Source organism: Antennarius striatus, chromosome 12 (assembly GCF_040054535.1).
Source record: "Antennarius striatus isolate MH-2024 chromosome 12, ASM4005453v1, whole genome shotgun sequence".
NCBI classification, from domain to species: domain Eukaryota; kingdom Metazoa; phylum Chordata; class Actinopteri; order Lophiiformes; family Antennariidae; genus Antennarius; species Antennarius striatus.
The window spans coordinates 11022979-11049076 of record NC_090787.1 but is presented as its reverse complement, the minus strand read 5'-3'; the positions used below and the strand labels follow the sequence as shown (position 1 = coordinate 11049076).

At 39.5% G+C, this 26098-nt stretch overlaps 3 protein-coding genes across 4 annotated transcripts; 1 reads left to right on the top strand and 2 right to left on the bottom strand.

Moving 5' to 3' along the window:
* Window positions 1-2265: 2265 nt before the first annotated feature.
* Window positions 2266-4786, bottom strand: c12h3orf38 (chromosome 12 C3orf38 homolog). The gene is made up of 4 exons (XM_068329818.1): window positions 4639-4786; window positions 4138-4313; window positions 3826-4046; window positions 2266-3095 (listed from the first exon to the last, which is right to left on the bottom strand). The coding sequence occupies exons 1-4, from the start codon at window positions 4763-4765 to the stop codon at window positions 2732-2734; spliced, it is 888 nt and encodes a 295-aa protein (XP_068185919.1). The 5' UTR covers window positions 4766-4786; the 3' UTR covers window positions 2266-2731.
* Window positions 4787-5376: 590 nt separating this feature from the next.
* zgc:152951 (uncharacterized protein LOC569013 homolog) lies at window positions 5377-14310 on the top strand. The gene is made up of 11 exons (XM_068329094.1): window positions 5377-5571; window positions 7451-7690; window positions 7782-7899; window positions 8809-8961; window positions 9132-9326; window positions 10321-10394; window positions 10575-10772; window positions 11049-11186; window positions 11291-11380; window positions 11693-11836; window positions 12023-14310. The coding sequence occupies exons 2-11, from the start codon at window positions 7451-7453 to the stop codon at window positions 12149-12151; spliced, it is 1479 nt and encodes a 492-aa protein (XP_068185195.1). The 5' UTR covers window positions 5377-5571; the 3' UTR covers window positions 12152-14310.
* A 56-nt stretch (window positions 14311-14366) lies between these two features.
* Window positions 14367-25395, bottom strand: LOC137604882 (zinc finger protein 654-like). Of its 2 annotated transcripts, XM_068329092.1 has the most exons (12): window positions 25263-25395; window positions 22862-23007; window positions 21895-21976; window positions 21528-21663; window positions 20682-20884; window positions 20401-20537; window positions 20000-20141; window positions 19391-19675; window positions 18123-19304; window positions 17238-18022; window positions 15806-16908; window positions 14367-15719 (listed from the first exon to the last, which is right to left on the bottom strand). In XM_068329092.1, exons 1-12 carry the CDS (start codon window positions 25386-25388, stop codon window positions 15715-15717), a joined length of 4332 nt encoding a protein of 1443 aa, XP_068185193.1. In that variant the 5' UTR covers window positions 25389-25395; the 3' UTR covers window positions 14367-15714. The 2 variants fall into 2 exon arrangements, with proteins under 2 accessions (XP_068185193.1, XP_068185194.1); XM_068329093.1 differs by lacking the exons at window positions 21895-21976; window positions 25263-25395 and having other exon boundaries at window positions 22862-22988.
* Window positions 25396-26098: the final 703 nt, after the last annotated feature.

Here is a 26098-nt window from a genome sequence, read left to right as displayed (position 1 = left end):
ATTGATGAGTTTCCTCATGTAATAGTGTTAAAAGGATTTTACCCACTCTTCTCTTGGCCAGGGATCAAAATCTGTTCTCTCTCTGATGTAGCTTGTCTGCCCTCTTCTGGCCTCTTGTTGTCACAAGGTCATTTCATATTGAACCATTACTAACTGACAAGAAATATGTGTATTGTTTTTAGGACAGATATGTGTAAACACAAATCATGTCGTTATGGGGGTAAATATAGCCACCACTACAAGCTTGAAAACTCTGTTTGACCCAAGGCCCCACTTTCTGAATGACTGCTAAAGATGTAAAGATGCAAAAATTACAAATAACTGTACCATGAGGTGTTTAATAATCTATCTTTGATAAATAATGAGGCTTTTTCTAAGAGCGAACCTAATATTCAATCAGTCAAAATCAATGTGTGGAAACAATTATAGACAATTACAGTAAGACACCATTGTTCCCACCCTTGAGCTATTTCAAAGAGCCATGCATCTAGGTTTTAGCATGTTCCTTTATGAGAAACATACTTCCCTTTTAGAGGAGGGTGAAGAAAAAAACAAAAACTCAAGAGTGAAAACCATCACCAGACGCCACTGCAGCGTATTTTTTTAAACGTGCGTCAGAGCTGTGCATGTGGCCAAACCGCTTATTAAAATGCAGAGAAGCCAAGTGCCATAAAGACAGAAGGCAAACAGCTTGTTATTATTCTTTCTGAGAGGTGAACAGGCTAAGATCAATGACTGCAGTGGTTTCCTCACACCACAACTATGGCCTAGTAAAGCACAAACGGCCATGTGGCTCCGACCCATTCAGTCACAGATATTAACTATTTCAGGCCCCTTTGAAAACAGCTGCCAAGAATAATTTCCCACATGTACAATTTCCAAACAAAACCACAATGATACTAGCATAATCTGTGCCCCACCAAACCCAGTACAGCCTAACTATGGCGACAGAGTAGAATCAATGGAAAATAGTCAATTTGGAACTTTGGAAACATAATGTAGAATCATTTGATACTTTGGTCCAATTATTGGGGCATCTTGAATTGCATATCAGTATATAAAAAAGTTGTATTTTTCAGCTAAAAATATCAGCATGAAAATCTGTATTTCTGCTGAAGGAGTCAAGCACTCGCTTTTATTTTTTTTCTAGTCTGCTGGGATATAATGATCTTCACTTACTCTTACTCATCATTATGACCTAATGATCATGTGATATTTGTCCTCTAATACGAATGAAGTGGAAACTTAGCTGTGTCCAGAGTGGCTACACTGATACATCTGTATTGGACGTTATTTTGGCTCGTAAAATCAAGAAATGTCATGTATGCAATAGGTTTTCCTTCCGACCAAAAAGGGATTTTTTTTTAAAATCTTTAAATGTCTTGAAATCTGGAGGCATAATTCCAGGACGGCGTGAAGACAAACAGCAGTGATATCATCAAAAACAGTTCAAATTAATAAATTCTACTTTGGCCTTAATAACTGTCTCCATACATTTTGGGAGTCATTTGAAGGCTAGTGTTGTATTCCTAAAGAAGGCACATCTCTATCCTCTGCTAGAATATGAATGAAAGTCACAAAACAATTTTAAAAAAAACATGTTTTTGTTGAAAATCCCAAATAAAGAAATTGATGAACTCCAGAAAACAGCTTAGATTATGTACAATAGAAAAAATGAACTTAGCAATACTTACCATTTGCAATTGTACATGTCCTTTGGCCTTTGGTGCAGCGTCAGTTAATGTGAGACTCGCTCTGAGCCACGGAACAACACAGGATCTGGATTTAATTCAAAATAATCGTTGTTCTGTTCTGGTTGAGGCAGATTAAGACTTAAATCCACCATGCACATTGTGTACCAAATTTCAGATAAACAGAACACACAGAAAATAAACACAAATAAGCTGCATTTTTCCCTACAACTGTGTGTGATGCTATGAAAATACATAAAATAATTGTGATCGAGACATGCTGCTTATTCTACAAAACTGTTGGGAATCAATGTAATCACAGAATAAAAGTATCTGTCAACTTATTTTACGCACAACAGTAACCCAACAGCATAAAATATTCAGCAAAATGCAATCAGCAATGAGGCAACACAAATCTTTGCATGTCATCACTCCCTTTGGTATGTCTGACAAGCTAACAATCAAATGTATCTCCGTGCATTGAGTTTAGGGAATTCAGATTATTTAAAAATTAAGTTTATTTACAGGAAAACACACACACACACACACACACACACACACACACACACACACACACACACAGTAGTGACTGATGCTACTGTTTAGCACATGCCCAAACCACTGTATAATCTTTGTATTTTATGATACATACTTACAAAAGCATATCCATATCAATAATGATGCTTAGTCGCACAAGAAACAGGAGGCGTAAGAAAAACATGCTTTCCGAGAACTTAAAGTATATATGAAACATGATATTCCAACACATACATGTATATTTGCATTTACTGGAGAGAAAATCAGGGAATCTTTTGCCCTGTTTTTTATGTTACATCAATCATCATCTGATGTTCAATTTATGTGACATTGTTTTACTTCTCAATGTAATGTGAAATATTGCTGTTACACTTCAGTTGGTTTTTGTGTCAGAAAGATGCCTGATTTAATCCCTGGAAATAAACAGATTGTGTTTGGGCAAGTTAGATGAGGGAGAAGATGCTCAGATCAATGTTCTGGAAAAACTATGTAAAAGAAAGTCATCAACTGCAGAGCAGCTGCAAGTCAGTTGAGTTGTAACTCAAGGCAGGTGCTACCACCTCTGTTCCACTCAGAGCATCCTGCCCTCTAATCTTCAGATTGACAAACTTGATCTTCCAGTTGTTGTCCTGTAACGGGGAGCTGATGAGACCAAAGATCTGTTCAAAAATGCCAAGACAGGATCCATCTCTGTGAATAGTCCCAGCTACAGCCACCAGTAGCAGGCCATGGGGGGAAACAAGGACTTTCAGACCATGCGATTCCAGGTTAGGACTGAAGAAGAGTCTTTCTTCACTGGCCATTGCCAGGAGACGGAGATTAACCATTTCAGCTCCTTCGAACTCCTCAATCTGTTCGCTACCAGTTCTGAGAAAGACAAACACATTTCCATCATCACATTTAAGAATTTGGGTAATTTTCCCTACTTAACTATTGTAAAAGGTGGGCTAACTTCAACCATCCATCCTTATGTGACAGTTTATACTGACTTAAATACTGTACTATAAATGTTGTCTGTTTTTTTTTCATTGTACTGTTCCTGAGGGCAATGCATTGCACAGATGGATGGCCTTGTACTTTTTTTTTATTGATCCCATGAGTCCTGGATTATTTTAAGGTGTAGGTGAGGGCAAACATTGTGTATTTAAACGTGTTGGTGAAGAAATACAAAACTAGCATCAATCTACAATACTTTTATTTACTGCAACTGTGGTTAGCCAAAGCCGGGCCTTTTTAAGACAATTCAAATTATTCAAGCCGTTTGTAAAACCCTTTTTTGTTAGCGTTATTCAAGTGTCATTAAATATAAACACAAAAACAGCTGCAGAATAAATCATCCCGAAGGTCATAAAAATGAATTTTTGTCGTTTGAAGAAGGCTCAAACAGCAGTCTCACCTCCCGATAAGAGTCATCTTATATGCATGGAATATGATTGTGGTAAGACAGATAATGTGGAAATGTCGATATGAGTAAATTTTCATAATTAATCTCTGGACTAAAGCAACATATTTCCCCATTATTGCAGTGAAAAATGAGAAGCTAATACAGCAGACAGAACCAGTATCTTAATTTCAGTAATATTAATGGCAGACTCACCTGGTGAGGAGGCGCAGCCTTACATTTGGCCAGAAATGCTGTGGTCCCCAGTTCTCAGGCTGCTGGCCTAGTGAGAGGTTCTGACTATTTAACAGCTGGAAGAACCACCGGCAGAACTGCTGGCCGAGAGCCTGTGCATCAACGCCCACCTCTGCCTTTACATTCGTAGAATCCGGTCTGGTGTCATCTGTCTCTGGTTGAACTTTAACATCAACCACAGCCTAGAAAAAAACATAAAGACTTACTAGTTCTTTATTCCCAGCTCCTGGCTATCGCCACGTTAACGTACAGAGCTGGAATTCTTGTACCTACCTTCCTAGATGACCATAGCTCCAAGGCCTTTTTAACCAGCTGATGTTTTTCGCTGGTAGGAGACATCACCACACCCTCTTTTGCCAAGTACTTGAAAATCAGGTCGCGGTGAACTTTTTTCCTTTTTAGGAGTTCCTCGGCATTTTTTGTGAAGACCAGAATTGTATCCTTTGCTTCTACATACACAGAAACGTATGTTGATAAAACAAGTTGAGTATTTTGTTATCATGATCATGATCATGATATTCTTTCGATAAAAGTTGTTTTTAAAAAAACAACAACTGTAGAAAACAGTACAATTCATCTTGGTTCTCCTGCTTTCAATGCCTTTCATGTTTCAGAATTAACTCGTACAGCTTCTCTTTGTCTTTTTTGTTCAAATAATAGGAGAACATTTAAAGCATTCGATACCTGATTAATTTGGCTCTGATATACGAGACAGTATAATGTAACCAGGACATAATATGCTAACTTCTAATGTAATACAGATTGGAGGCATACCTGTAATATCTTCCACAACTATCATCTTATTCGTCACGGTATCGCAAAGTGACCGTAAATCGACTTCAGGCAATAAATTTAGAATGTTTGCACATCCAACCCTCTCTACATTTGACAGGCCCGACATCCTCAAACACCCAAAACAAGTCCACCATTTGTGTTCTACTACGAAATCGTCCGTAGTGGAACAAGTAACAGTCTAATGTTCCGTTCTCAGTCAAGATGCCTTCGATGTTATAGGAATTGTCGAAATTATTGAAAGCGTGAGAGGATATCCGACAACTCAATTCCATGTCTTTATCTTCTTGCTGTTTCTTTTGGTGATTTAATTTATAAGAAACTTTGTATTTCCCCTTTAAGATAAATATATCAAATAATTTTATATACTTTTTATTGACAGTCAACGCCAATGTTTGCAATAACTATTACGTTCGATTTCCAACTATTTTATTTGAAAAATAAATTAATTTCAAGCATTATATTAAAAAAATTACATAATATTCACTAAAATTGCAAATTTGCTCAAGCGCGACAGTCAAAAACTGTCTTTATTGCAATACGTTAATAAAAACATAAATACTAAAACAGTGAAAAACAGCTTGGGACTTTCATACATTCTGTAAAAATACATAATTTGATTTTTAATGGTAAATAATATTTAATAATTAGTAAAGCAAAAAAAAAAGAGATACAGTATTTAGTTTACGAGGGGTCTTGAAGGTATCGGAAGGCAAGGTTGCTAACATGGCCTAGCTTCCGCGTTGCTGAGGATCTGTTAGTTCAGCAGGGTCCTTTACCTGTAAGGAAGTAGTCTCACCTAGCAGGTGTATTAACTAAAATGTTGTAATTTCAGGACTAAAGGAAACAGCCGTGCTATTTAGGTTTCACACGGACCAAAATAAGGCTGTACCCAGAAAGGTATACTGCTGAAAGGTAACGTACTGTTGTTATCTTCGGCTAATCCATCCATTGCTTGTTTACAGTACTGTATTCTATTATTGATCGTTTATAGTTGACACTTTCCAACATTAAGGCGTTACTCCTATAAATATGATGCACTTTATTTAAACCGTTAAAGAAGCTTTTCTGAAAACCTTACAGAGCATCTAATCTTTCGTTCCTTCCTGGAACGATACTAGAATGATGCGTTCCCTCAGGAATATCGATAAAATATTGACGAACGTGTTCGCCAAAAGTTGGGTCTGAAGTAGGAACTGGTAAATGCTATCCCAACAGGAGACTGACATGTCTTCAAAACAAGGAACTGTTTAGTAATAACCTGAGAGGATGTTGCTAAATAAAGAGAGATCTCCACACAATAGGGTTAAAAAAAATCACTTATCTATTCTAAGAGTAGACTTTGGAACTCCGCGACAATCATTTACTGTGTCAGTGTTTCTGTTCATGATCAGAAACTCTGCTTGTAAATGTAAATCACGGCGCGCTCCTTTTTACACATCAACAAAATTACATAAATATGAGCACATAATCATGATTTCTTTTAATATTGTCCAAAAGTATTTAGAGGATTGTCTCCTACACATTTGAAGATGAACATGTGAAAACACTGATCATTCATTTCAGGCCAAAAGAGTTACTCAGCATGCATAATGCTAAATAGGGACTTCAGATTGTAATTAGGGCTGTCACTTTAACGCGTTAATTAGATGAATTCATTACACTGTAAATTAACGCGCTATAAAAAATTAACGCAATTAGAGTGGCAAGTCAATGTGCAAGCATTTTAAATTTGGCCCATTGAGGGACCCGTAGGCTGCAGTGTCACGTCACTTCGTACCTGTGCCACTAGTCAAAAGCAGGGTGACTGACAACAGAGATGGACGCGACACAGGGGAGCGAGGCAAGCCTACTCGGACCTTTGGGCGGGAAGTTTATTTATAAAAAGAACAAAGACGGGACTATAAACAAAAACGCAATGATTCTGCTTTGCCAATCTGCGCTGTAGACGCCTCCATCAGTCTGCCCCAGAGCAGCTGTGGCTACACACGTAGCTTACCATCACCAAGTATGAATGAGGAGTGAATGAATAATGAATCCGATGTAAAGCGCTATATAATCTAATCCATTATTTTTTTTTTGTTGATGATGATAATGATGATGATGATGATGATTATTATTATTTGTACCTTTTGTAAAAGAGAATTTTCATATCACCGAAGCAGCTCCAGCCCAACGTATCATTTAACTGAAAAACATGTCAAGGACACAGAGTTGAATGTTATCTTATCCTTTTAAAGGAAAAGCCTGTTGGCATCTTGCTGCTGATGTTGCCTTATTTAGAGGCATGTTATACTATTCATTTTGAATTGCTGTATTGACTCAGCTTTAGCATTCATTTTGATTGAGAGTCTGCTTATGTGTCTATTTGAGACTCAGCCTTATTTTATTTCTGAAATGTATTTTATTTAACTGTATTTGTATTGTATTTTTGAGAAATGCACCTGGCCTAATTGGTTTGCTGATGTGCTTGGCCTTTTTTCTTTTTAATTTTATTTATAAAGCACACTTAACCTATAAAAATGTGGATTTCAAATCTTCTCTTCTTGGTGCACTCTATTGATTAGTCATGCACTACAATTTTGTAATGTCCTCAAATTCAAATTCTTTATTTGGGGGCCTTTAGCAGGTATGAGATTAAAATGTGATTAATTAGATTAATTAATTACAAATCCTGTAATTACATTAATTTTTTAATCGCCTGACAGCACTAATTGTAATGTTATATTGGATAAATCTCATGCAGTCATCTCTTGATTTCTTTTACTCTCATACCTGCCTATCATCGCTGCAGATGGAGAAGTTGGAGAGCGATTCCTTGGGTCGGGTGACAGTATATTCCATTCAGGGCTGTCCTCATTGTATGCAGGCCAAGGCCACCCTTGGGAGTTTGGGTGTACCAGTATGTGAGGTCGATGTGGGAAAACATCCAGAGCTAAGACCCAAGGTGAAAGAGTTGACAGGACGCAGCACAGTCCCTCAAATTTTCTTCAATAATGTACACATTGGGGGCAACGATGACCTACAGAAGCTGGTGAGGAGTGCACACAGGATGAAAAAAGAGATCCTGATTGCATTTTCTTTATTCAAGTGTATGTATTGACTGTTTTTTTTCTTTTCTTCAGGCTCCTGAGGAGCTTAACAGGTTGGTGAACATGGTCAAAGAAGAACCTCTTCCAGTAGATGCTCCACCTCTTCCAGAGGAGAACCAAGCAGAGGTTGCAGGCAGAGAGACAGATGGAGGTGAGAGATTTATTGTTCTGACAAAAAAAAGTACATTTGTATCTTTTTTTTTTATCAGAGTTGCCATCAAATAAAGAAGACTCTTTTTAGCCCTCCGTAATATGTTAACTTGCCTTTTAAGTACAGCTGATATTGTACCGAGCGCCGTCTTTGCTGTGAATTACGTGGTTAATGTTAAAGTATATATTTCAAATTCAACTTTGTTGACATTGGTGTTGTCAGCTCATAAATTGGTTGTTGAAACGTGAAATGAACCACATTGGGAAAGTTCCTTAACATGAGAAAACGTCTGAAGAATATAAAGCATATAAAGCTACTTTGGACATGGTGATATTTTCAGCATCATTCTGTCTAACACTATTGGATTATATGTATATGTGACTGTTAAGAAATTAAGTCATATTATTTAAACATTTATTTCATGGTTTTTCCCCCTTATCATTCTTGAGTATCACTCTTAAAATGCTGCACCTCCAATTCCAGAAAAGATGCACCCATCTGTAGATATAAATGGGAAAAAAAGGTGGAATAATTTACATCAAACCATGTTTATAACAAACATTTAATAAAGTTCTCTTACCAAAGGCAGCAATGATATTTCAACAGTTGATTCATCAAGTGGGGAACCTTTTTGAATTGCATATCATTTCACGGACACCCTTTTCATCAGCTGTAACTTGTTGGCTCATGGGAAAAAAAATATTTACAAATCTAAATTATGTTGCTTTGGTAAGACATGAGTTATAAATTGTGATGTATATAACCAAAATACATCAAATATTTAATTGGTAGTGTGTCTATAAAATAGAATTTTTAAAAATGATTATATGATTACATATATGTGGGTATGAACATGTGTATTTTTGTATGTTTGTGCATGTGTGTCTTGGCGCGTTCCTGACCTCACAGAGTTTATGTGTGAGAGAGATGAGTTGGCGGACCTGGTAGAGGACCTCAAACATGCCAGCGTGATTGGCAGTCGTAGGAGGGGATTTGTAGTGTACAAAAAGAGCTTTTCAGGTGATCAGCTGGTTGACTGGCTGCAGACAGAGAAGGGGATGGGTAAGTAAGGCTGCAGACCTGCAGTAAAACAGGCTTCTAAGTCCTAAATTTCATATTGAGTTTTTAAAAAACCAATCTGGAAAGTTATTAAATTATCTGTGTCCAGATTCATTAAAAGTAAATTCAAAGCCAGATCTTCTAACTTTTGACTGTGGCCATATTTATGTCAGGTAGAATTGTGGCCTGTAATACTGGCCAAGCATTGTTGCAGAAGAAGTACATGGTCAGGGTGCATGGCTCGGGACAGCAGGACGACACTTTTGGAAAAGGTAAAGAAACCCTGGAGGCTCTTTACAGGCTGCTGCAGGATGACCCAAATTCTGCCCTCAACACAGGCCAAACTGCAGTCTGCACTCCCATCAAGGGTATGTAATGGACCTGGCTCTGGGGCAGAACCACATTGTACCACAGGCTTACACTGACTGCTGCTCTAACACCTCTCCTGTCTATGGTGCTGTCTTGGGTTCCTTGTGCAGAGTTGTGTGTTCTGTCAGTGAGCCTTGTGGCGATGAGAACTGAAGTAAGGATTAATGATATATCTCATAATTCCCTCTCAAAAAGTATCATTCCCCCAGTGACTTTTAACTCTTAAGTGCTGGCTATGATGTAGCACAGGGATGCAAGTCTACTCTTGACCAGGAGACAATTGTAGGAATACACTGTATAACACATAGAGTAGTAAATTGACCCCCAGTAATTCTGTTATAATGTTTGTCAGAGAGGACCTGAAGAAAATTCAGTGTTGAAATATATATCATAGAAGTCCTCTTTGAAAAACGTGCTCTACTTTTCAGTGGGTTTGTCTTCTTTTGATGGATTAATATTGTGAGTTCTTTGCTCTGTGATGGTGGAACTTGCTTGGCTCCTATTTCGTACCTCAAGAGGGTAACTAACAAGCTAATCCTTGTGTTACAACACAGAGGAATATAATCCCTGCTTCTCTACTTGTACTCTGCTTTGCTTTTTTCTTTTTTTTTCTCATTTGGAGTTTATCTACACTGCTTTTTTCCCTTCTCCCAGTTAGTGTTTGCTTATCTCACTTGTGCAATATCAAGGTGAACATGGTGTTATGCTGTCTGTTCATTGTTTTTGTTTTTCTCTCCATGGATTTATTTCAGAGCTGCTTAAAATGTTTACACTTCATGGTTCTGTTATAGTAGCCAGTAACATCTGATAACCACTGATAGTATTTTAAAGACAGGCTATGAAGTGTGTTGCTTTTACATTGCAGCAAAGCATGGACTGTGACAATAAAATACCCTGTTGCATTCACATATTCGTTTTTTACATCTTACAGAAAAATGCTCTTGAATGTACCTAACATTACCATCTTTCTCTCTCTCTTCCTTTGAAACTCAGCTGCTGAGCTCTCTTTGCTTTTACGGGAGATGATTCTGAAATTGTTCTCCGAGCATCTCTCTGCTGATGGCAAGGTAATGTCCGTATTACCCCGTGACTCCTGATGAGTACATTTGTTTGCTTTAAGCATTACATTACAGTACCTTAGCATGGCTAATCCAGAACAGGCATACATGAGTGACTCTGTAGTAACACTCCCTCTATGTATTTGAAGAGAAGTTTATGATCTGTATGTGTTGTACCTGCTCCCACAGTCTGTGGACTACAAAGGCATGTCTGTGAACCCAGCCTTCGAGCGCTACTGTGAGCTGGCCGTTCAGCTGCAGAGAGTGGAGCTGCTGTCACTGGGTCGGGAGGAGAAGCTGGCCTTCTTCATTAACATCTACAATGCCTTGGTCATCCATGGAAACCTCCGACTGGGGTTCCCCACTAACATGTGGCAAAGATACACAGTAAGATGTGGAACATATAGCTGTACATTAAGGAAACCTTCATATTTCAAGTCCTTTGCCCGTTTTCCCTGTGGAGTTTCCTCAACAGTGAAACTCAACTGTGTTGGCGTCACATTATGTCACATTGCTTCAGGAGGTGTAGAGGTGGTAAACATTAGTGGTCATTATCTGATTATCAATTTCAAGAATGATTATGTTTTAATCCAGTGTACACACACTCTAAAGGGAATACATATTACATGAAAACATTTTTTTTCCCTCTCCTGTTTTTTTCAGTTTTTCAACAATGTCAGCTACCTGATTGGAGGAGAAGTGTTCACATTACAAGACATTGAGAACGGTGTTCTGAGAGGGAACAGAAAAGGTCTAGCACAGCTTCTGAGGCCTTTTTCCAAAACAGACCCACGGCTGCAAGTATGCAGACATGCATAATCACTGAACATACAGAAAATTTTCTATGTGAAATACTGTACAGTAGGTCGTTTATATTGAATGTCATTTACCATCATGTCCATTAGGTGGCACTTCCTGACGCTGAGCCCCTCATTCACTTTGCATTGAACTGTGGGGCAAAGGGTTGCCCACCAATTAAAACATACACTCCACAGGTAAGCAAATAAACATTAAATGTTTATCTCCGATAGTATCAGTTTTAGCGTCTCAGCTCTGTAATGGTCTTAATTTCCTCCTTTTTTAAATTCCCGAATTCACTGAAGTTATTTACAATAAATGATATTCATACAGCTATAATGAACAAACAAAAAAGAAGGTAATTGTTATGTGTGACTTGAAAATTAATTACATGACTTACAAACTGCTCAACTATGACAGCAGAACTAATTATTAATGGGAAAGCGGGGCATTAACTGCTCCACATGCCTGATAAATACTGATCAACTAAATCAATTCTGATCCATCAGGACATTGACAGCCAGCTCCGCACAGCAGCAGAGGCCTTCCTGGAGAACGATGATGGCTGCATGGTGGATTCTGGGAAAAGAGAAGTACGACTCAGTCAGATATTCAAGTGGTATAAGACTGACTTTGGAGACACGGATGAAAAGGTAGTTTGAGCTTTCAAATGCTTTATGTGATTACAGAGTCACAGAACTTTATGCTTCAGGCTTGTTTGACATCCATGTACATGTTTCAGTTTCAGTCATGTGTTTCTAAAACACACAAAATGAAGTGGTTGTATTGATATTAACCAGTGAGTCCAACTATGAGTCACTGTATGTTTCATCTTGTAGGTGCTGAAGTGGGTGTTGGAGCACATGGGTGACTCTCCAAAGAAGACGAGCTTGCAGGGCATCCTTTCTGCTGGGAAGACCAAAGTCAGCTTCCTCCCGTACGACTGGGGCACAAACAGCGCCCACTGATCATACACACACACAACCAGCTGTGTGTACTCAACCCTCTTTGAAGCTGTCCACTTTATAGTGAGCTGAACATGCTTTAAAACTCTTGCTTACTACATGCAGTCCACAGCGCAAATGTTTTATACAAAGCAAACTGTAAACACAGATGGTGAAAACTGGCACAGCACCATAAGATCATTCTTCCCTTTTAGGCTTATCGTAGCTTTACGGTCTTATTGAAAGACCCTACGCCCATTGTTCGTAATTCATTTAAAGCATGTGAGTTGTATAATCAGATTTTGTAAGTTTTAAGTAACAAGAAAAAATTCCTCACAGAAAATGCGGCAGCATGTTTAATAGGAAGTGTGTTATGCTTGTTAAATGCATTATTGACACTTCATTTGTTATTGTCCAATGTAAAAAAAACAACAACCTTGGTATTACCATCATACTGTCTGGGTTTTTTTCAGAATACTATTTCAGAGAGAGCAGACCACTGTTATATTTTATAATGATCTATTAGTCCTACAGTAGTTTTTTCCAACTATATATGTGGAACTCAGGAGTCATAGCTGATTATCATGTCCTCTGTCCAATGCAGCTCTCAGGCTATTTATATAGCGCTTTTAATCCGAACAAATGGAGATGATTACTTGGCTTATCTTGACAATCTTTACAAGCCATATCAAAAGCTGTTGAGCTACAAGCCCACTTATTCATCTTTAGCAGATTCTGACTCTGTCATTTCAGTGCCATTTTTAACCTGCAGATGGTAACAATTTCATGTTACAAAGCACAGTAATAACCACTGCAGTTTTGAGACTGTGAAATGCAAATGGGATGAGTGTTGTACTACAGTGGATATTAATAAACACACAACTTCATGTGTGGCTATGAAACACCAGATGCTGAGACTTTGAGGAATTCATAATTCTATTTTGTTAACAGCTCCAACGCAGAATCTTTTCATTGGACAGAGAACATGTGGTCAGGTATCTTCCAGTGGATTGACAGTTTGGGCTGGGACTGTATCAATCCTCCTTTGTGGACTGCATCCTTTAGCAAGATCCATTATCTGTTCATTTCTAACTTAAAGACATATCTCTGCTGCCTTCCTTCATGTGAATCCAAACAATCCAGGTCTTCCATTTTTAACTAACTTTCAACTGCTGTATTTTTACCAAGCTGCTTTGATTTAGGATGCACTTTAACACTTTGCATGTTTAGCGGCAACTTTGAATGCTAATGAGGCAAATTTGTACTTCATAAAAACTTTCATTGCTGGGCAGATGTTTACTTAGGAAATGTTTTATGTACAGTATATGGACAATTTATGCCAAGGTGTGGATTTTCAGTCTCATTTCTCTCATTGGAGTAATTAAAGTCAAAACGTTTTTTCTGCTTATGAAAACAGTACTGTAATGCATCTGTTCTTTCCCCCCAAAGTTGAAATTCACTTTCATTGGTCTTCCTTTCAACTTAGCCTTAAAATGTTTCATGTACTTATGTGACATCATTGTCTATTGTCTATCTTTTTAGGTGACACTCTGTTTACAGAATTCTAGCATTTTATTATTTCAAGTCAAAGAAAATGAAGAGGAAGCAATATTATTTAGAATGAATGCAGTGTGTTGCATGTCATGTGTATTCTTAGAATTTCAGATCATTCTGCACAGCCTTTATTCCTCTGCAAAGACCTTTTCATGCAAGTTACTTCCGTTTATTTGCTTTAGCGTAAAGTAGCACCAAAGCATATGGTTAGCATGTTCTAAAACAGGAATGCTTTTTCAGCATGAGATACCGAAAACTGTCGCTTCTGGAATGCTGCTTTGGAATCTTAATCACAATTAGATGGACTCCCATTATAACCCAAAGCATGAGTGAAAACCGGTTTGGTGAAGTCATTAAACTGTCAGCTAAAATGTACTTTTTCATCAATCATTCAGTGGCAAATGGTACTGTTCACTCGAGTCCACTTGTGTGTGGAAGTAAAACAAACCAGATGAGTTTATTTATGGTCTGTCCTTTTTATCAGGAAAATATGATGCAAAAATTTTTTTAATCCAGCAAATATAATATATTCCTTCTATTTTCCTCTTTCATGTTGTTAATAATGAAGCAATATGTTCATAAATATGCAATGGCAAACTAAAAAAATAAAATCTGTCCATCTGCTGTCATTTTGTATTCCCTCATTTCATGCAACAATTTACAACTGAAGCAGACAAAGCTAAAGTGAAAAACATGCATCAGACATTTCACAAAACAATAACATGAAACTTAAATTTGATTACTCAAACAGATTTAATCACTTTATGAAAAATAGATGAACCATTACTTTTACAAATCCATTCTATTAACATTTTTACATATAAATAAGCAGGCTTAAGTGCACAGGCCTATAAAAGCATTACATTAAAAAGCTAATTAAAACAGATCCACCTTCTAAGAAGTATATACAGCAAACAATATCAAATATCTTACAAGACGAAGGACACTGTGATGGAGTTAAGCACCGAAAAACCTAAGATTCAAAGGAACTGGTTCTGTATCACTGATTCTAATGTTAACGTACAGATTAATACTGTCATTAAATCTTGGCACTGATATAATAATGAATAACTGAATAATGAATAAACCTGTTCTTGTAACAATCCGACTCATTTTCATACTGTGATTAGAAGATTAGTGTATAAAGGCAACCCAGATCCTGCTACCTTCAGAACAGCAGTGCAGCCAGTGTGGTGATAAGGAGAAGAGCCTCTTACCTACTTAGACGTAATACATCTTTTGTCCAGAACTGACCATCAATCCCCTTTAAAATAATGTTAAATCTCATCAGGATTCTCCAGGTAAAATAAATGTTAAATTGAAAAAAAAACAAACCCCACAATAACAACAGGAGAATGGATTAGCGGTATACATAAATGGATGACTGAAACCTTGTGCCAAATGTTCAATAGATATTTCAGTGCAATCATATTTAACAAAACCTGGGAATCTCTGTAATTTGTTTTCCTTCACACTCCAGTTTGGATGTCTAACTGTATACATATGTTATTATCCAAATATTTCCTATCAAAGGCATACATTTGTTGGGTTACAATTATTATCACAATACTTAAAAAAAAGACTTTTCATCTGACTGGTGAAAGCTTTAGTTTGAGTTCTCATAATGTAGACAGGTCAATGTGAAACATACAAAAATAAATACAATCTATAACCATTTATAACAATCCTGACATGATTCTGATGGGGAAGCAGTTCTCAATGCCTTAAACTATTTCCTGAACAATATGTTCACTTTATCCCATAGACAAAATTATTTCATATAACCAGTGTTGTTTGAAAAGTTACAAATATACATTATAAGAACAGTATGTTTTTTACTTGAAAAAGTACATGATGGAGTTTTAATAGTCGAAATTATTGCTTCAAATGTTAAATTAATTAAGAAACAAAAAGTTTCTTACAAGCTTATTTCCAAGAGTTAAATAACAAATGTAACAGAGTGCTAAGAAAGGGTTCCAGTGTTCTTTTCCCTGTCCTGAGCCAGCCCATCTTCACTTCACCTCACTTCACAACTAACCTAAAAGAGATAAAGAGAGATTATCTTAAAGTTCAGTATGGATAGAAATGGTAGAATGTAGTGCTCTAGTGAATTAAACCACTTACTTTCATCGTCAGAATCGAAGCCGAACAGTGCAGAGCAGGTGTTAAGGGTTTGGTGTTTCTGCAGTTCTTCTGAGCTGCTAAAGGAGGAAAGACATTTGTCACAGCGAAACCTAATCTTGTGCTCAGGGGCTTCAGTTTTCGCCTGTTTCTCCTTTTCTGTCACTGCCTCCTTTCTTTTATAGTTCCAGTAAACACTTTTCTTTGGCACAACCTCTTCTACAGATCGTCTCTTGCGCATCGACAGCACAGACTCGTCCAGGTAGGTGGAGGGAGGCGGCCGGATGAAGGGCGCTTTGACAAAAGTTGCATAGGAGGGATCCTCGGGTTGGAAGGTTTTGTGCTCCGTGATGTGCGGCTCTCCCAGTTTCTGCTGAACTCCCTCAGACAACGTAGATAAATCCTCCACTTCCCGGACATTCAAAGGGTCCAACACAGGCACCTTTTTTTTACGATTCTTACTTGAAGTGGCGGCATCAGAACTAGTTTGGGATATGGAATTCCATCCCTCTAATATTTGGCTTTTTGTGTCATTCTCATGTCCATTGATGATGGCTTTGCTATTGTCTGTTTTTTCTGAACAATGATCAGCTTTAGATTGGTCTTGGATATTCGTTTCACAAGGTTGCACACCAGTTTTAATTTCAAATGACTCCTCAAGACGAGTGGCCTCATCGTGATTATTTGTTTCACAAGGCTGGTCTTTAGATCTGGTTACATTAGTAGCTTCAATATGAACAGCAACACCCTCTCTCTGGTCCTTTTTGTTGTTCAGCCATATCTCCTCAACCTTCAGCTTCTTCTTCCAAGGAGCTTCAGTAGTTTGCTTATTCTGTCGGCTGGCTCTCACCTCTAGCTCGTCTCTTTGAGGTGCTGGGATGTAGTGTCTCCATTCGTGGTCATAAAGACCTTGAAGGTTAGAGAATAGCTTCTCACAGTCTGTGAACGGACACTGAGGTCTGAAGGGATGGTGGCCATTGACATGGTCTTTCAACTCCTGCTGCGTCATAAAGCGTTGGTTACACTCCAGATTGTAGCAGAAGTGCTGGAGAGGAGTGTCGTGGAGTCTCATGTGGTCCATGTAATGCTGGAGAAACTGCATCTGCCTGTTGGAGGAAAGCAGTCAGCGTAACGTGCATGTCGTCAAAACTTCATTTATAGCATCAAAACTTTAGCATGACAGAATAATAATGAATTAATAAATTATTAAAATATTTGTTGAACATAAATAAACTAGTGATTTTAATGCAATCAGATTATGCTTCCTGTTTAATGAATTCTTATTTATTTCATGAAAAACATTAGCATTTAAGAGAGGAAGCTGCAGTTTTAAACTCTTCTGATGTGTCATCATCATGCGAATGTCATCACTTATCAAGATATTCATTTTACACTCTACATAAGGAAGCTTGTGCGGCAAAGATATACATCTTACCTCCCACATAGAGTACACTTGCGTTTGGCCCAAACAAAAGTCTTCTCCAGCACCTTATCTTCTTTCACATGGCATTTGATGGCGTGTTTTGTTAGGGTGGTGCTGATCTTCAGGAACACTCTATCGCAGGACTCAGATGGGCACAGGTGATACGTTGAGTCCACACCGTGGCCATTTTCTGCTGCTGGAGTCTCAGTTTCCTCATCTCCCTTGTTCTTACCCACTATGGAGTCTCTTACTATCACCAGGCCATCTTTAATGACTACTTGCTCATCTTTGAAGTTTAGCTCCTTGAATATATTCATTTCAGGGTTCTTGTACTTGCTGTGAAAAACAGAAGTCTTTTTGATGAGAGTTCGGAGGTTCCTAATGATTCGATTTTCTCTCTCGAGGTTTGGCACTTTCTTTTTCCTCTGGGGTCTCTGATTTCTTTTCTCACTGGAAATTGAAGTTAGATTCTCATCCTGAGGCTTGCTCTTATTTTCCCCATTATCTGCGTTTCCATTAGCAGCTTGCAAATCCACAGTGTTCAGCTCCTCATCAGGGGGTTTCCGCTTGCCCATTTCATCAATGTGGTCCAGAATGTGCTTTTTAGCAAAAGGAAGCTCTTTAAAATATGTTCCACAGAGTATACATCTGAGTTTCCCACATTTCAAATGTGAGAGAGCGTGCCTCATAACATTCAAGCCTTTGTAGTCTTTGCGACACAACTTGCAGTGGTGCATCAGGTGAGCGTATTGTTGAGTACGGAGTGCCCGGTCTTTCCACGTTCTTTTGCCCGTTACCTGAAGAATGGACAGCGAACCGTTAAAATTAGAACATGCATCTGGTCATTTTTGGCGTGACAAACTTCCAAGTGAGGGTAACTACAGACAAACAACTGACCTCTATGTTTTCCACTTCTGTTTCCATGGGAGGTTCTTGTTCTCCGTCACTATTGCGCACATCTGAAGCCGTGGAGTCAGACTGCTGCACTGTCTCATCGTCAGGCAGTTTGCGTCTAAGACAGTAACAGTGAAACTGTTCTACCGGACAACCAAAGAAGTCTATAAGTGGACCATCGAAATCAGGGTCACCCCCGACAGCCAGAGTCGGCTCAGCAGGAGGACCTTCACAAAGCTGAGATTCCTCTTGGGTATGTGCAAAAACAATCCCACCACAAATCACATCAATATGTTCTTTTTCTCTCTCATGAACCTCTAGATTTTCCCTTTCATCCTTAAACTCATTTTCCAAGTGAGGCATATCAGTGTTTTGTTCCCCTCTGTCAGTAATCACATGTGCAAGTTGGCCCTCTACCCGTTGATACACTTGTTTAAGTTCATTCTCCAGGTGAGGCATATCTGCTTTTTTGTCATCCGTATCATTTAAGTCCTCCTCCAAAAGGAGAATTTCATTATCAGGGTAGGACAGTTCCAGTTTGACCAACGGCTTCCGTCCCCGTTTCAACCCATTGACTTTTACCTTCATCTCTTTAACAGCTGGAAGTTGCTCCAGCCTTGGAAGACCCTGCAACCATCTTTTCTTCATACCTTTCCTTTTCAAAATTTGGCTCTTAACACATCTAGACAAATATTCTCTCTTGCGGTTGAGAGGGAGTTTTCCTGAAACGGAGTTCTCCATGTTAGCGTGATTACGTCTTAATGAATACACGGGCTTATTCCCTAAAGAAGAGGATGTCAGATTAAATTTGAAGTCAGGATCATCACCCATGTCTGTCTCATCATCAGACTTGGTTTGCTTTTTCCTTCGTAACCGTCTTTTCCATCTTCTTCTCTTCAAAAAACCATCGTTTGATTGGGAGACACACTTCTCTGTCTGTGCATCAGGAAGGTTTTGGTTTACAAATGCAGCTTCAGTACTGCAGAAATCGAAGCCTTGAGTGCATGGCTCATTTAAACAGTTATTTAATAACAGCTCTTCACTCTCTTCCTTTTCCTCTTCATCTTTCATCTCAATGAGAACAGCAGCCTTCATGACCTTGTCAGTCATCAGCTCCAAGCATCGAGTCCTGAGGGTGAGGAGGTTCCAAAACTCCGGATCAAAGCACACGCGCTCCTTGAGCATCTTGAAGATGAACATGTGCAAAAATTGTTAGGCACAAATCAAAAAAAATAAAATAAAACCATAAAATACATTCTTCTCATACCAACCTGAAGAATATGGAAGCGAACGCTGGTCCGGACAGGGCTGTTGTGCGGATGCGGTTCCTGGTCAGGGTGCATGTACAGCAAGCAGACGGTCCGGTAAGCATCCAGACTGCGCTCCTGACAGAAGACCATCAGGGCACAGGCGCGACAGATCTCCAGGTCATGGGGCAGCAGGAAGGCGATGGTCTTGCAGACCAGAGAGCGGGTCACAGTGTCAGCCTGTATGTCACACAGCTGCAGGGCCCTGGCACAGAGCTCCATACAGACGTGGACTCCCTCAGACCCCAACTGTGCAAAAACAAGCACACTAGTCATTAAAACTTGGTGAAATGGTGAATAGGAGAATCTAGTTTTTTGTACATCTTGGCATCGTGTGCATTTCATTTGCATAAAATTCACATGTCTGACATATTAGAGTCTCATTTGGGATAAATAGCTTAACAGTGTAGACGATATGTTGATCCACAACAGGCACTACAATTATAAACTGAGTTTCAGCACTATGCAGAAGCAGCACAGACGTAAAGAAGATGAAGTAAGGATCAAACGATGTTCAGAACATTTAGTTGATTACTGTTTACCCCTACAGACAAGAAAAGATGTTTTCTGTACCTCCGTAGTGACCAGCTTGATGAAGGGGAAAATGGCTCTGACGTTTGTGGCAGATGAAGCCAACTGTAAACACTCAGCCAAGAAGCCTTCACTTGAGGGATGGGCCCTGAGATGCAATCTGCTCCAGATGAAAACAAGGTCCCTGCAGTGGGCAACAGACGATGAGTCAAAGACTACGAGCGCAATTATACTGTTTTTGATTAAGGAAACAACTGTTCTTGTTGCCCTGTTTGTAAACATATGGAGAATTAGATTAAAAGAAACAGCATCCTGTCAACACCTCCTCTTCCTATAAATGTCATCAAACACATAGAAACACTGAAAGTAACATCAACTGTGAACAAAGGAGAATAGACCACTGTTGCACTAGAGTGACATACATGTTTGGGGGTCAGGCTTACCAAATATAGTACATGTCTCCATTATGTAGCTGCTGAGTGAGGAAAGCTTTACACAGTGACAGCAGAAGCTCATCTTTTTCAACACTTTCTGTGTTGCAGATGATCTCCACTGCATTACGGCCATCTATCTCCGCCATCTGAGGGAGAATACATGAAGCAGCACACACACACACACACAAAATTAAAAATACATTAAAAAAAATAGTAAATTAAAACGCATCACAATTAATGAGAGAGAGCAAGAAAATAAGAATAATCTGTTTTAACTTTTTGTCTCTTACCTCTTTGTGAAGGTGTTCATGTAGGGAAGCTTTGTAAAGGCAGGTCAGGTAGGCCTGATGGAAGTACAAATGTTTTCCAGCCTCACAATTCTCCAGGCAACATTTAGCCAGAGCCTTTGCTTCTTGCATTCGTTCACAAGCTTGCAGATAGCGAACTCGGAGCTCAAAGAACACAGGCAACTCTGATCTTAGGTAGTCCTCAACTGCATGAGAAGGAATGAAATGTTAGTGTTTATCTTCTTCTTCTTCTCCTTTTGGCTTTTCCCTTCAGGGGTCGCCAGTGAATCAGTTGACTCCATCTAACCCTGTCTTCTGTATCCTCTTCTCTCACACCAACTATCTTGTTGTCCTCTTTCACTACATCCATAAACCTCTTCTTTGGTCTTCCTCTAGGCCTCCTGCCTGGCAGTTCAAAGCTCAGCATCCTTTTACCAATATATTCACTATCTCTCCTCTGGACATGTCCAAACCACCTCAGTCTGGCCTCTCTGACTTTATCTCCAAAACCTCTAACATGTGCTGTCCCTCTGATGTACTCATTCCTGATCCTATCCTTCCTGGTCATTCCCAAAGAGAACCTCAGCATCTTCATCTCTGCTACCTCCAGCTCTGCCTCCTGTCTTTTCTTCAGTGACACTGTCTCTAGACCAAACATCATCGCTGGTCTCACCACAGTTTTGTATCCTTTCCTTTTAGCTGAAACTCTTCTATCGCACATCACACCTGACACTTTTCTCCACCCGTTCCAACCTGCCTGTACACGCTTCTTCACCTTTTGTTCAGAGCAGTGTTCACTGTGTCTGTCTGCCCTGCCTGCTGTTAAATGCGGTCATTAATATGCGGTACCCTGTTTCGCTGGCAGGTCTGACTCTTTCAGGATTCCTTGCAGCACTAGATTCTCCCATGGGCCTCCAGTTTTGATGATCTGCTTCACATGCTGAAGGTAGCTGTTCCTGTGTCGCAAGAGCTGTGAGTGGCACTCCTGGGAAGGTGGAAAAAACAGGTTAATTCATTGGTTCATTGGAAAAACTGACCAATGACTCTTACGTGTTGGTTTACAATGGCTAATTAAATGCAATCAAGAATGCATCCTTTCCATCTTGGATAAGACTGTTTACAATCACAGTGAACTAATATCAGGTACAGCATATAGGTATGTTGTGTCCATAAAAGAAGTAAGGATTGAGAGAGTGGGTCATTAGTTCTTTGTTACCTGAAAGGAATCAAGGATGTCTTTTAAAGGTTTTTCAACAAATTCTTCTTTGCTAAAAAACAACATCAGCTCAAAGAAGCTCCTGAAAGACAATGACAATAGAATTAGTTTGCCAAAAACATCTTGCTCGTCATGAAAGTCAATTTGAACCGAGCTGATAAATCTCAGTTTTATTTCATACATGGGATACTATCATACCACATGTATTTATATAAAAAAATAAATAAGCAGAAGAGGTAACATTATGGTATAGCAGCAAGACACTGTAGCTAGGAATGTCTGTACCACCACTCACTCTAACAACAAAGAGACTGTAACGTCAGTGTGTCATGTATTTTAGTATTGGACTGAATGTGACTTACTAATCCTGGGCTTGCACTAGCCGATCGCCACTACGCCATAGGCAAAGTACATTCCAGAGTGGCTACAAGGTTTTTAGCCTGTGTAGCCACAGTGGCGTTCTTATTTTTAGGTAAAAAATGATAAAACTTACAACTTTTTTGGACTTGCGAAAATCCCCGAGCGATAACATAAGAAAACAAACTTTTTCTCTCGCTCTCGCTCTTTTTTCTCTCGCTCTTTCCAACACTCCTCGACACGGCGCGCTGCCGTGTCGAGGAGTGGCTTAGTCATACTACCTCCTAGTGCAAGCCCGGTAATCTGAACATTGACTTACTCTCACCAGTGCTCCTAAGTACTCCTAAGTACTTTGGCCGAAAGAAAATATATTCTACAAGGTTCAATCAACCAAGCTGTTATTTACATAAGTTTACTAATCTATTCAAATGATAACTTATGCTGACTACCATTAAAGTAACAACAATAAAATAAATACACAGAGAATCACATTTGGTTTGTAAGGCTACACAGTGGTTCTAAACTTAAACTGATGTGTTATACTTTCTGGTATCATTTACTGAAAGAGTTAGAAGTATTGATCATCATTTCAAAGCAATGTACTACTCACAAGGCCAGACTGCTGAGGACATAGTGAACGTGTTGACAGTCATCAGGGAAGGCAACGGTTGCTTTCGTGAAGCTGCAGAGTGCAGTCCACAGCACCTTCAGCTGAGGGAGAGGAACTTGCCAGTGACCCGTGTACTCCTCAACCAACTGCACAAGATGAACACAGATGCAGAAATCAACAAGGCAGTCAGAGACAGCGACATCCAGTGACACCCCTGAATTCAAAATTTTAACCTGACCTATACATTTTTGTGCCTCTGGCTTCTTGAAAATGTTGCTTTTTGTTTTGTGATTATATCTCATCAGGTTTCATAGATGTGTACCTGAAAAGGTATAAATGTGAAATTTTGAACCAGACCTAGTTTTTCAAGGTCAAGGTTGTGATCAAATTTTCATCCCCTTGCCTTCCTGTATATAATGCCTTTTGTTTTGTCTTTCCATCTTATCCGGTTCCTGAGATAAATGTACAAAAGTTGAAAGTTGACATTGACCTAGTTTTCTCAGGGTCAAGGTCATCATCTCCTTTTCATCCCCTTTGCCGCCTGAGCAATGTGCTTTTTGTTTCACCTTTCTATCTGCAATGGTTCTGAAGATATTTGGTGGACTAACGGACGGACACACAAACACCGACAGTTACAATACATCACCGCTTTGAAGCGGGATGTATTAAGTTGTGACTGGGTCACGTTAACCACTGTGTTGCATCACCTTTTATCAACAATCTGTAAGTGTTTGGGGACTGTGGAATGTTAAACTATCCATCCCTGATTTAGCTGAAATCCTAACAGGAATTTAGTTTCTCAATAGTTCAGGGTCTCCTCTATTGCATTTTACATCTTATAATTCCCCAAACATTTTTGATGTCTGACAAATTGAGACAATTTAATACGAAGCAAGATGTTGTAATGCATGCAGAATGTGGTTTAGCATTGCTTTGCTAAAATAAGAAAGGCCTTCCTTGATAAAACATTGTCTACTTGGTGGCATATATTGCTTCAAAACCTGTTTGTATCAATCACAATTGTGCAGGCCACTCATATCATGTATACTAAGACAGCCCTGTGCCATCATGAACAATGGCTTTGGAACTGTGAACTGGTAACAAGCCAGCTGGTCCATCTCCTCTTTCACGGCATCCATGATTTCCAAAAATAATTTAATATTGCCTTGTCAGACCACAGAGCAATTTTTCACTTTGTCTAAGTCCTTCTTAAAAGAGTTTGATCCAAATAAAAGCATCAGCTTTTCTGGAATTGGTGTATATATGGGTTTCTCTTTGTAAAGTAGTTTCAACAGTCATATGTGAATGAAGTGACAAACTGCATTCACAGACAATTGCTTATGTGATGTCACTACAGTCTGTTCATAATGCAGTGCTGTCTGAGGGCCCAGATATTATGGCCATCCAAATGAGTTTTCAGCCTGTTTTTTCACAGAGATTTCTTTGATTTATCTCAGTGGTTTCACAATATTGTGTCTGGACCATGAAATCTCTGACATCTTTTTAAACGGACACATTTTACACTGACAAGCATTCTTCTTAAACTGTAGCACCAATGCTAGCATAGTCTTGAGGTGAAGCCCTCATCTTTCCTCAGACTCCCTGGAATGCTCTTCATAACCGATCACGTTACTAAACTGCTGCCACTAAACCTAACTAATTTTCAGATAATCTAACACGTTAGAGTCAAGAATGTGTCCACAGTCCCAACTTTTATGTATTTATATACATACATATACACACACATCTACCCATCCGTCTATATGTCTGGTTAAGTTAGCTGTAGCTAACAGCAGTGGTAACGAGGACTTCTGAAAAAGTATGAAACACTCGGTACAGACAGTAAGAAGAAATCATAATTTAATCATCTCAGCACGTTGGTATCGGAGTGATTAAAGGCTTATTACCACACTTGTGTGGTAAAGTCAGTTCACCCACAAGCGTTCTGAAATATCTTCACTACTCATCAATGATGGCAACCAAGTCACTTACTTAGTGTTAAACCTTACTGAATTTTCCTATGGTGTACTTTGATGTCGATATTAGAGAATGAACTACATAGTGTTTGTGGTTTCATAATACAAATTATTGATGGGTTTACGAATCACAGCCCTTGAGAAGACCGATGTCATCATTATACAGTACCTGTTAGCTTAGCGTAACTCTAGCTGTGAAGCTAAACAAAAACTAAAAACACGACCGCAGGTGGGTGCCCAATGTAGCCCCATTTGATGGTTTATAACAGTTCAATTTGTGGTCCCGGCGAGCTATGTCACCACGTTATACACAGTACATAAATAAAGCTACTTTGAATATGAAAGCTAACGTTAGCTACCAATGCTAGTTGTGTTAGCAATAGACACACACCGACAGTACAGAGCATTTAAATAGTTTAACGTACCTCACAAAACTCGGAGCAATAGCTTTTGCTCCTCAGAGATGACTCGTTGCTGCAATGTCTTTCACACAGTGCGTCCAGGGCTAAATCAAGCCCGTCTGTATCCAAATCACTTTCGCTGTCCGCCATACTGACTGCCGTATCCAGCGCATAGTCAGTTGCCAGATCTGTTTGTTTCATCCCTCTCCTGGTGTTGATATGTCCTGCAAGACAATTTTTAGGACCTGGCAACCAGTTTACACAGGTACTAATAAAGTTTTTTTTTAAATTAACTATTCACAACAAACCTCAACTCCCGTTCCCCCGAGCCCTCCTCCTCCCCCCATCCCACCCCCTACTCTACCTCCCTCAAGCCCACCTTCACCTATCCTAGCTCCCCCCTCTCCTCCCTCCCCCACCCTCTCACTTGCAAGCCCTCCTCTTTGTCAGAGACCCCCTCCCTCCACCCCCTGCTCCCACCACCATCATCGCCTCCTCCCATCTTGACGGTGGACCAGGTGAGAGGAGAACTGAGGAAGTTTCGGCCCCGAAAAGCAGCAGGACCAGAGTGAGCCCCCATCTACTCAAGGCCTGTGCCGCTGAACTTGGGGAGCTGCTACAACGTGTCTTCAACCTGAGCCTGCATCTCAGGAAGGTGCCCACCCTCTGGAAGACGTCGTGCATTGTTCCAGTTCCTAAAAAGAACCGGCCCAGCGAGCTGAACGACTTCCGACCAGTGGCGCTCACATTGCACCTGATGAAGACTCTGGAGCGGCTCTTCCTCAATCTCCTCAGGCCTCAGGTACAACATGCTGAGGACTCTACAGTTTGCATTCCGGGCAAAGATCGGCGTGGGGGAC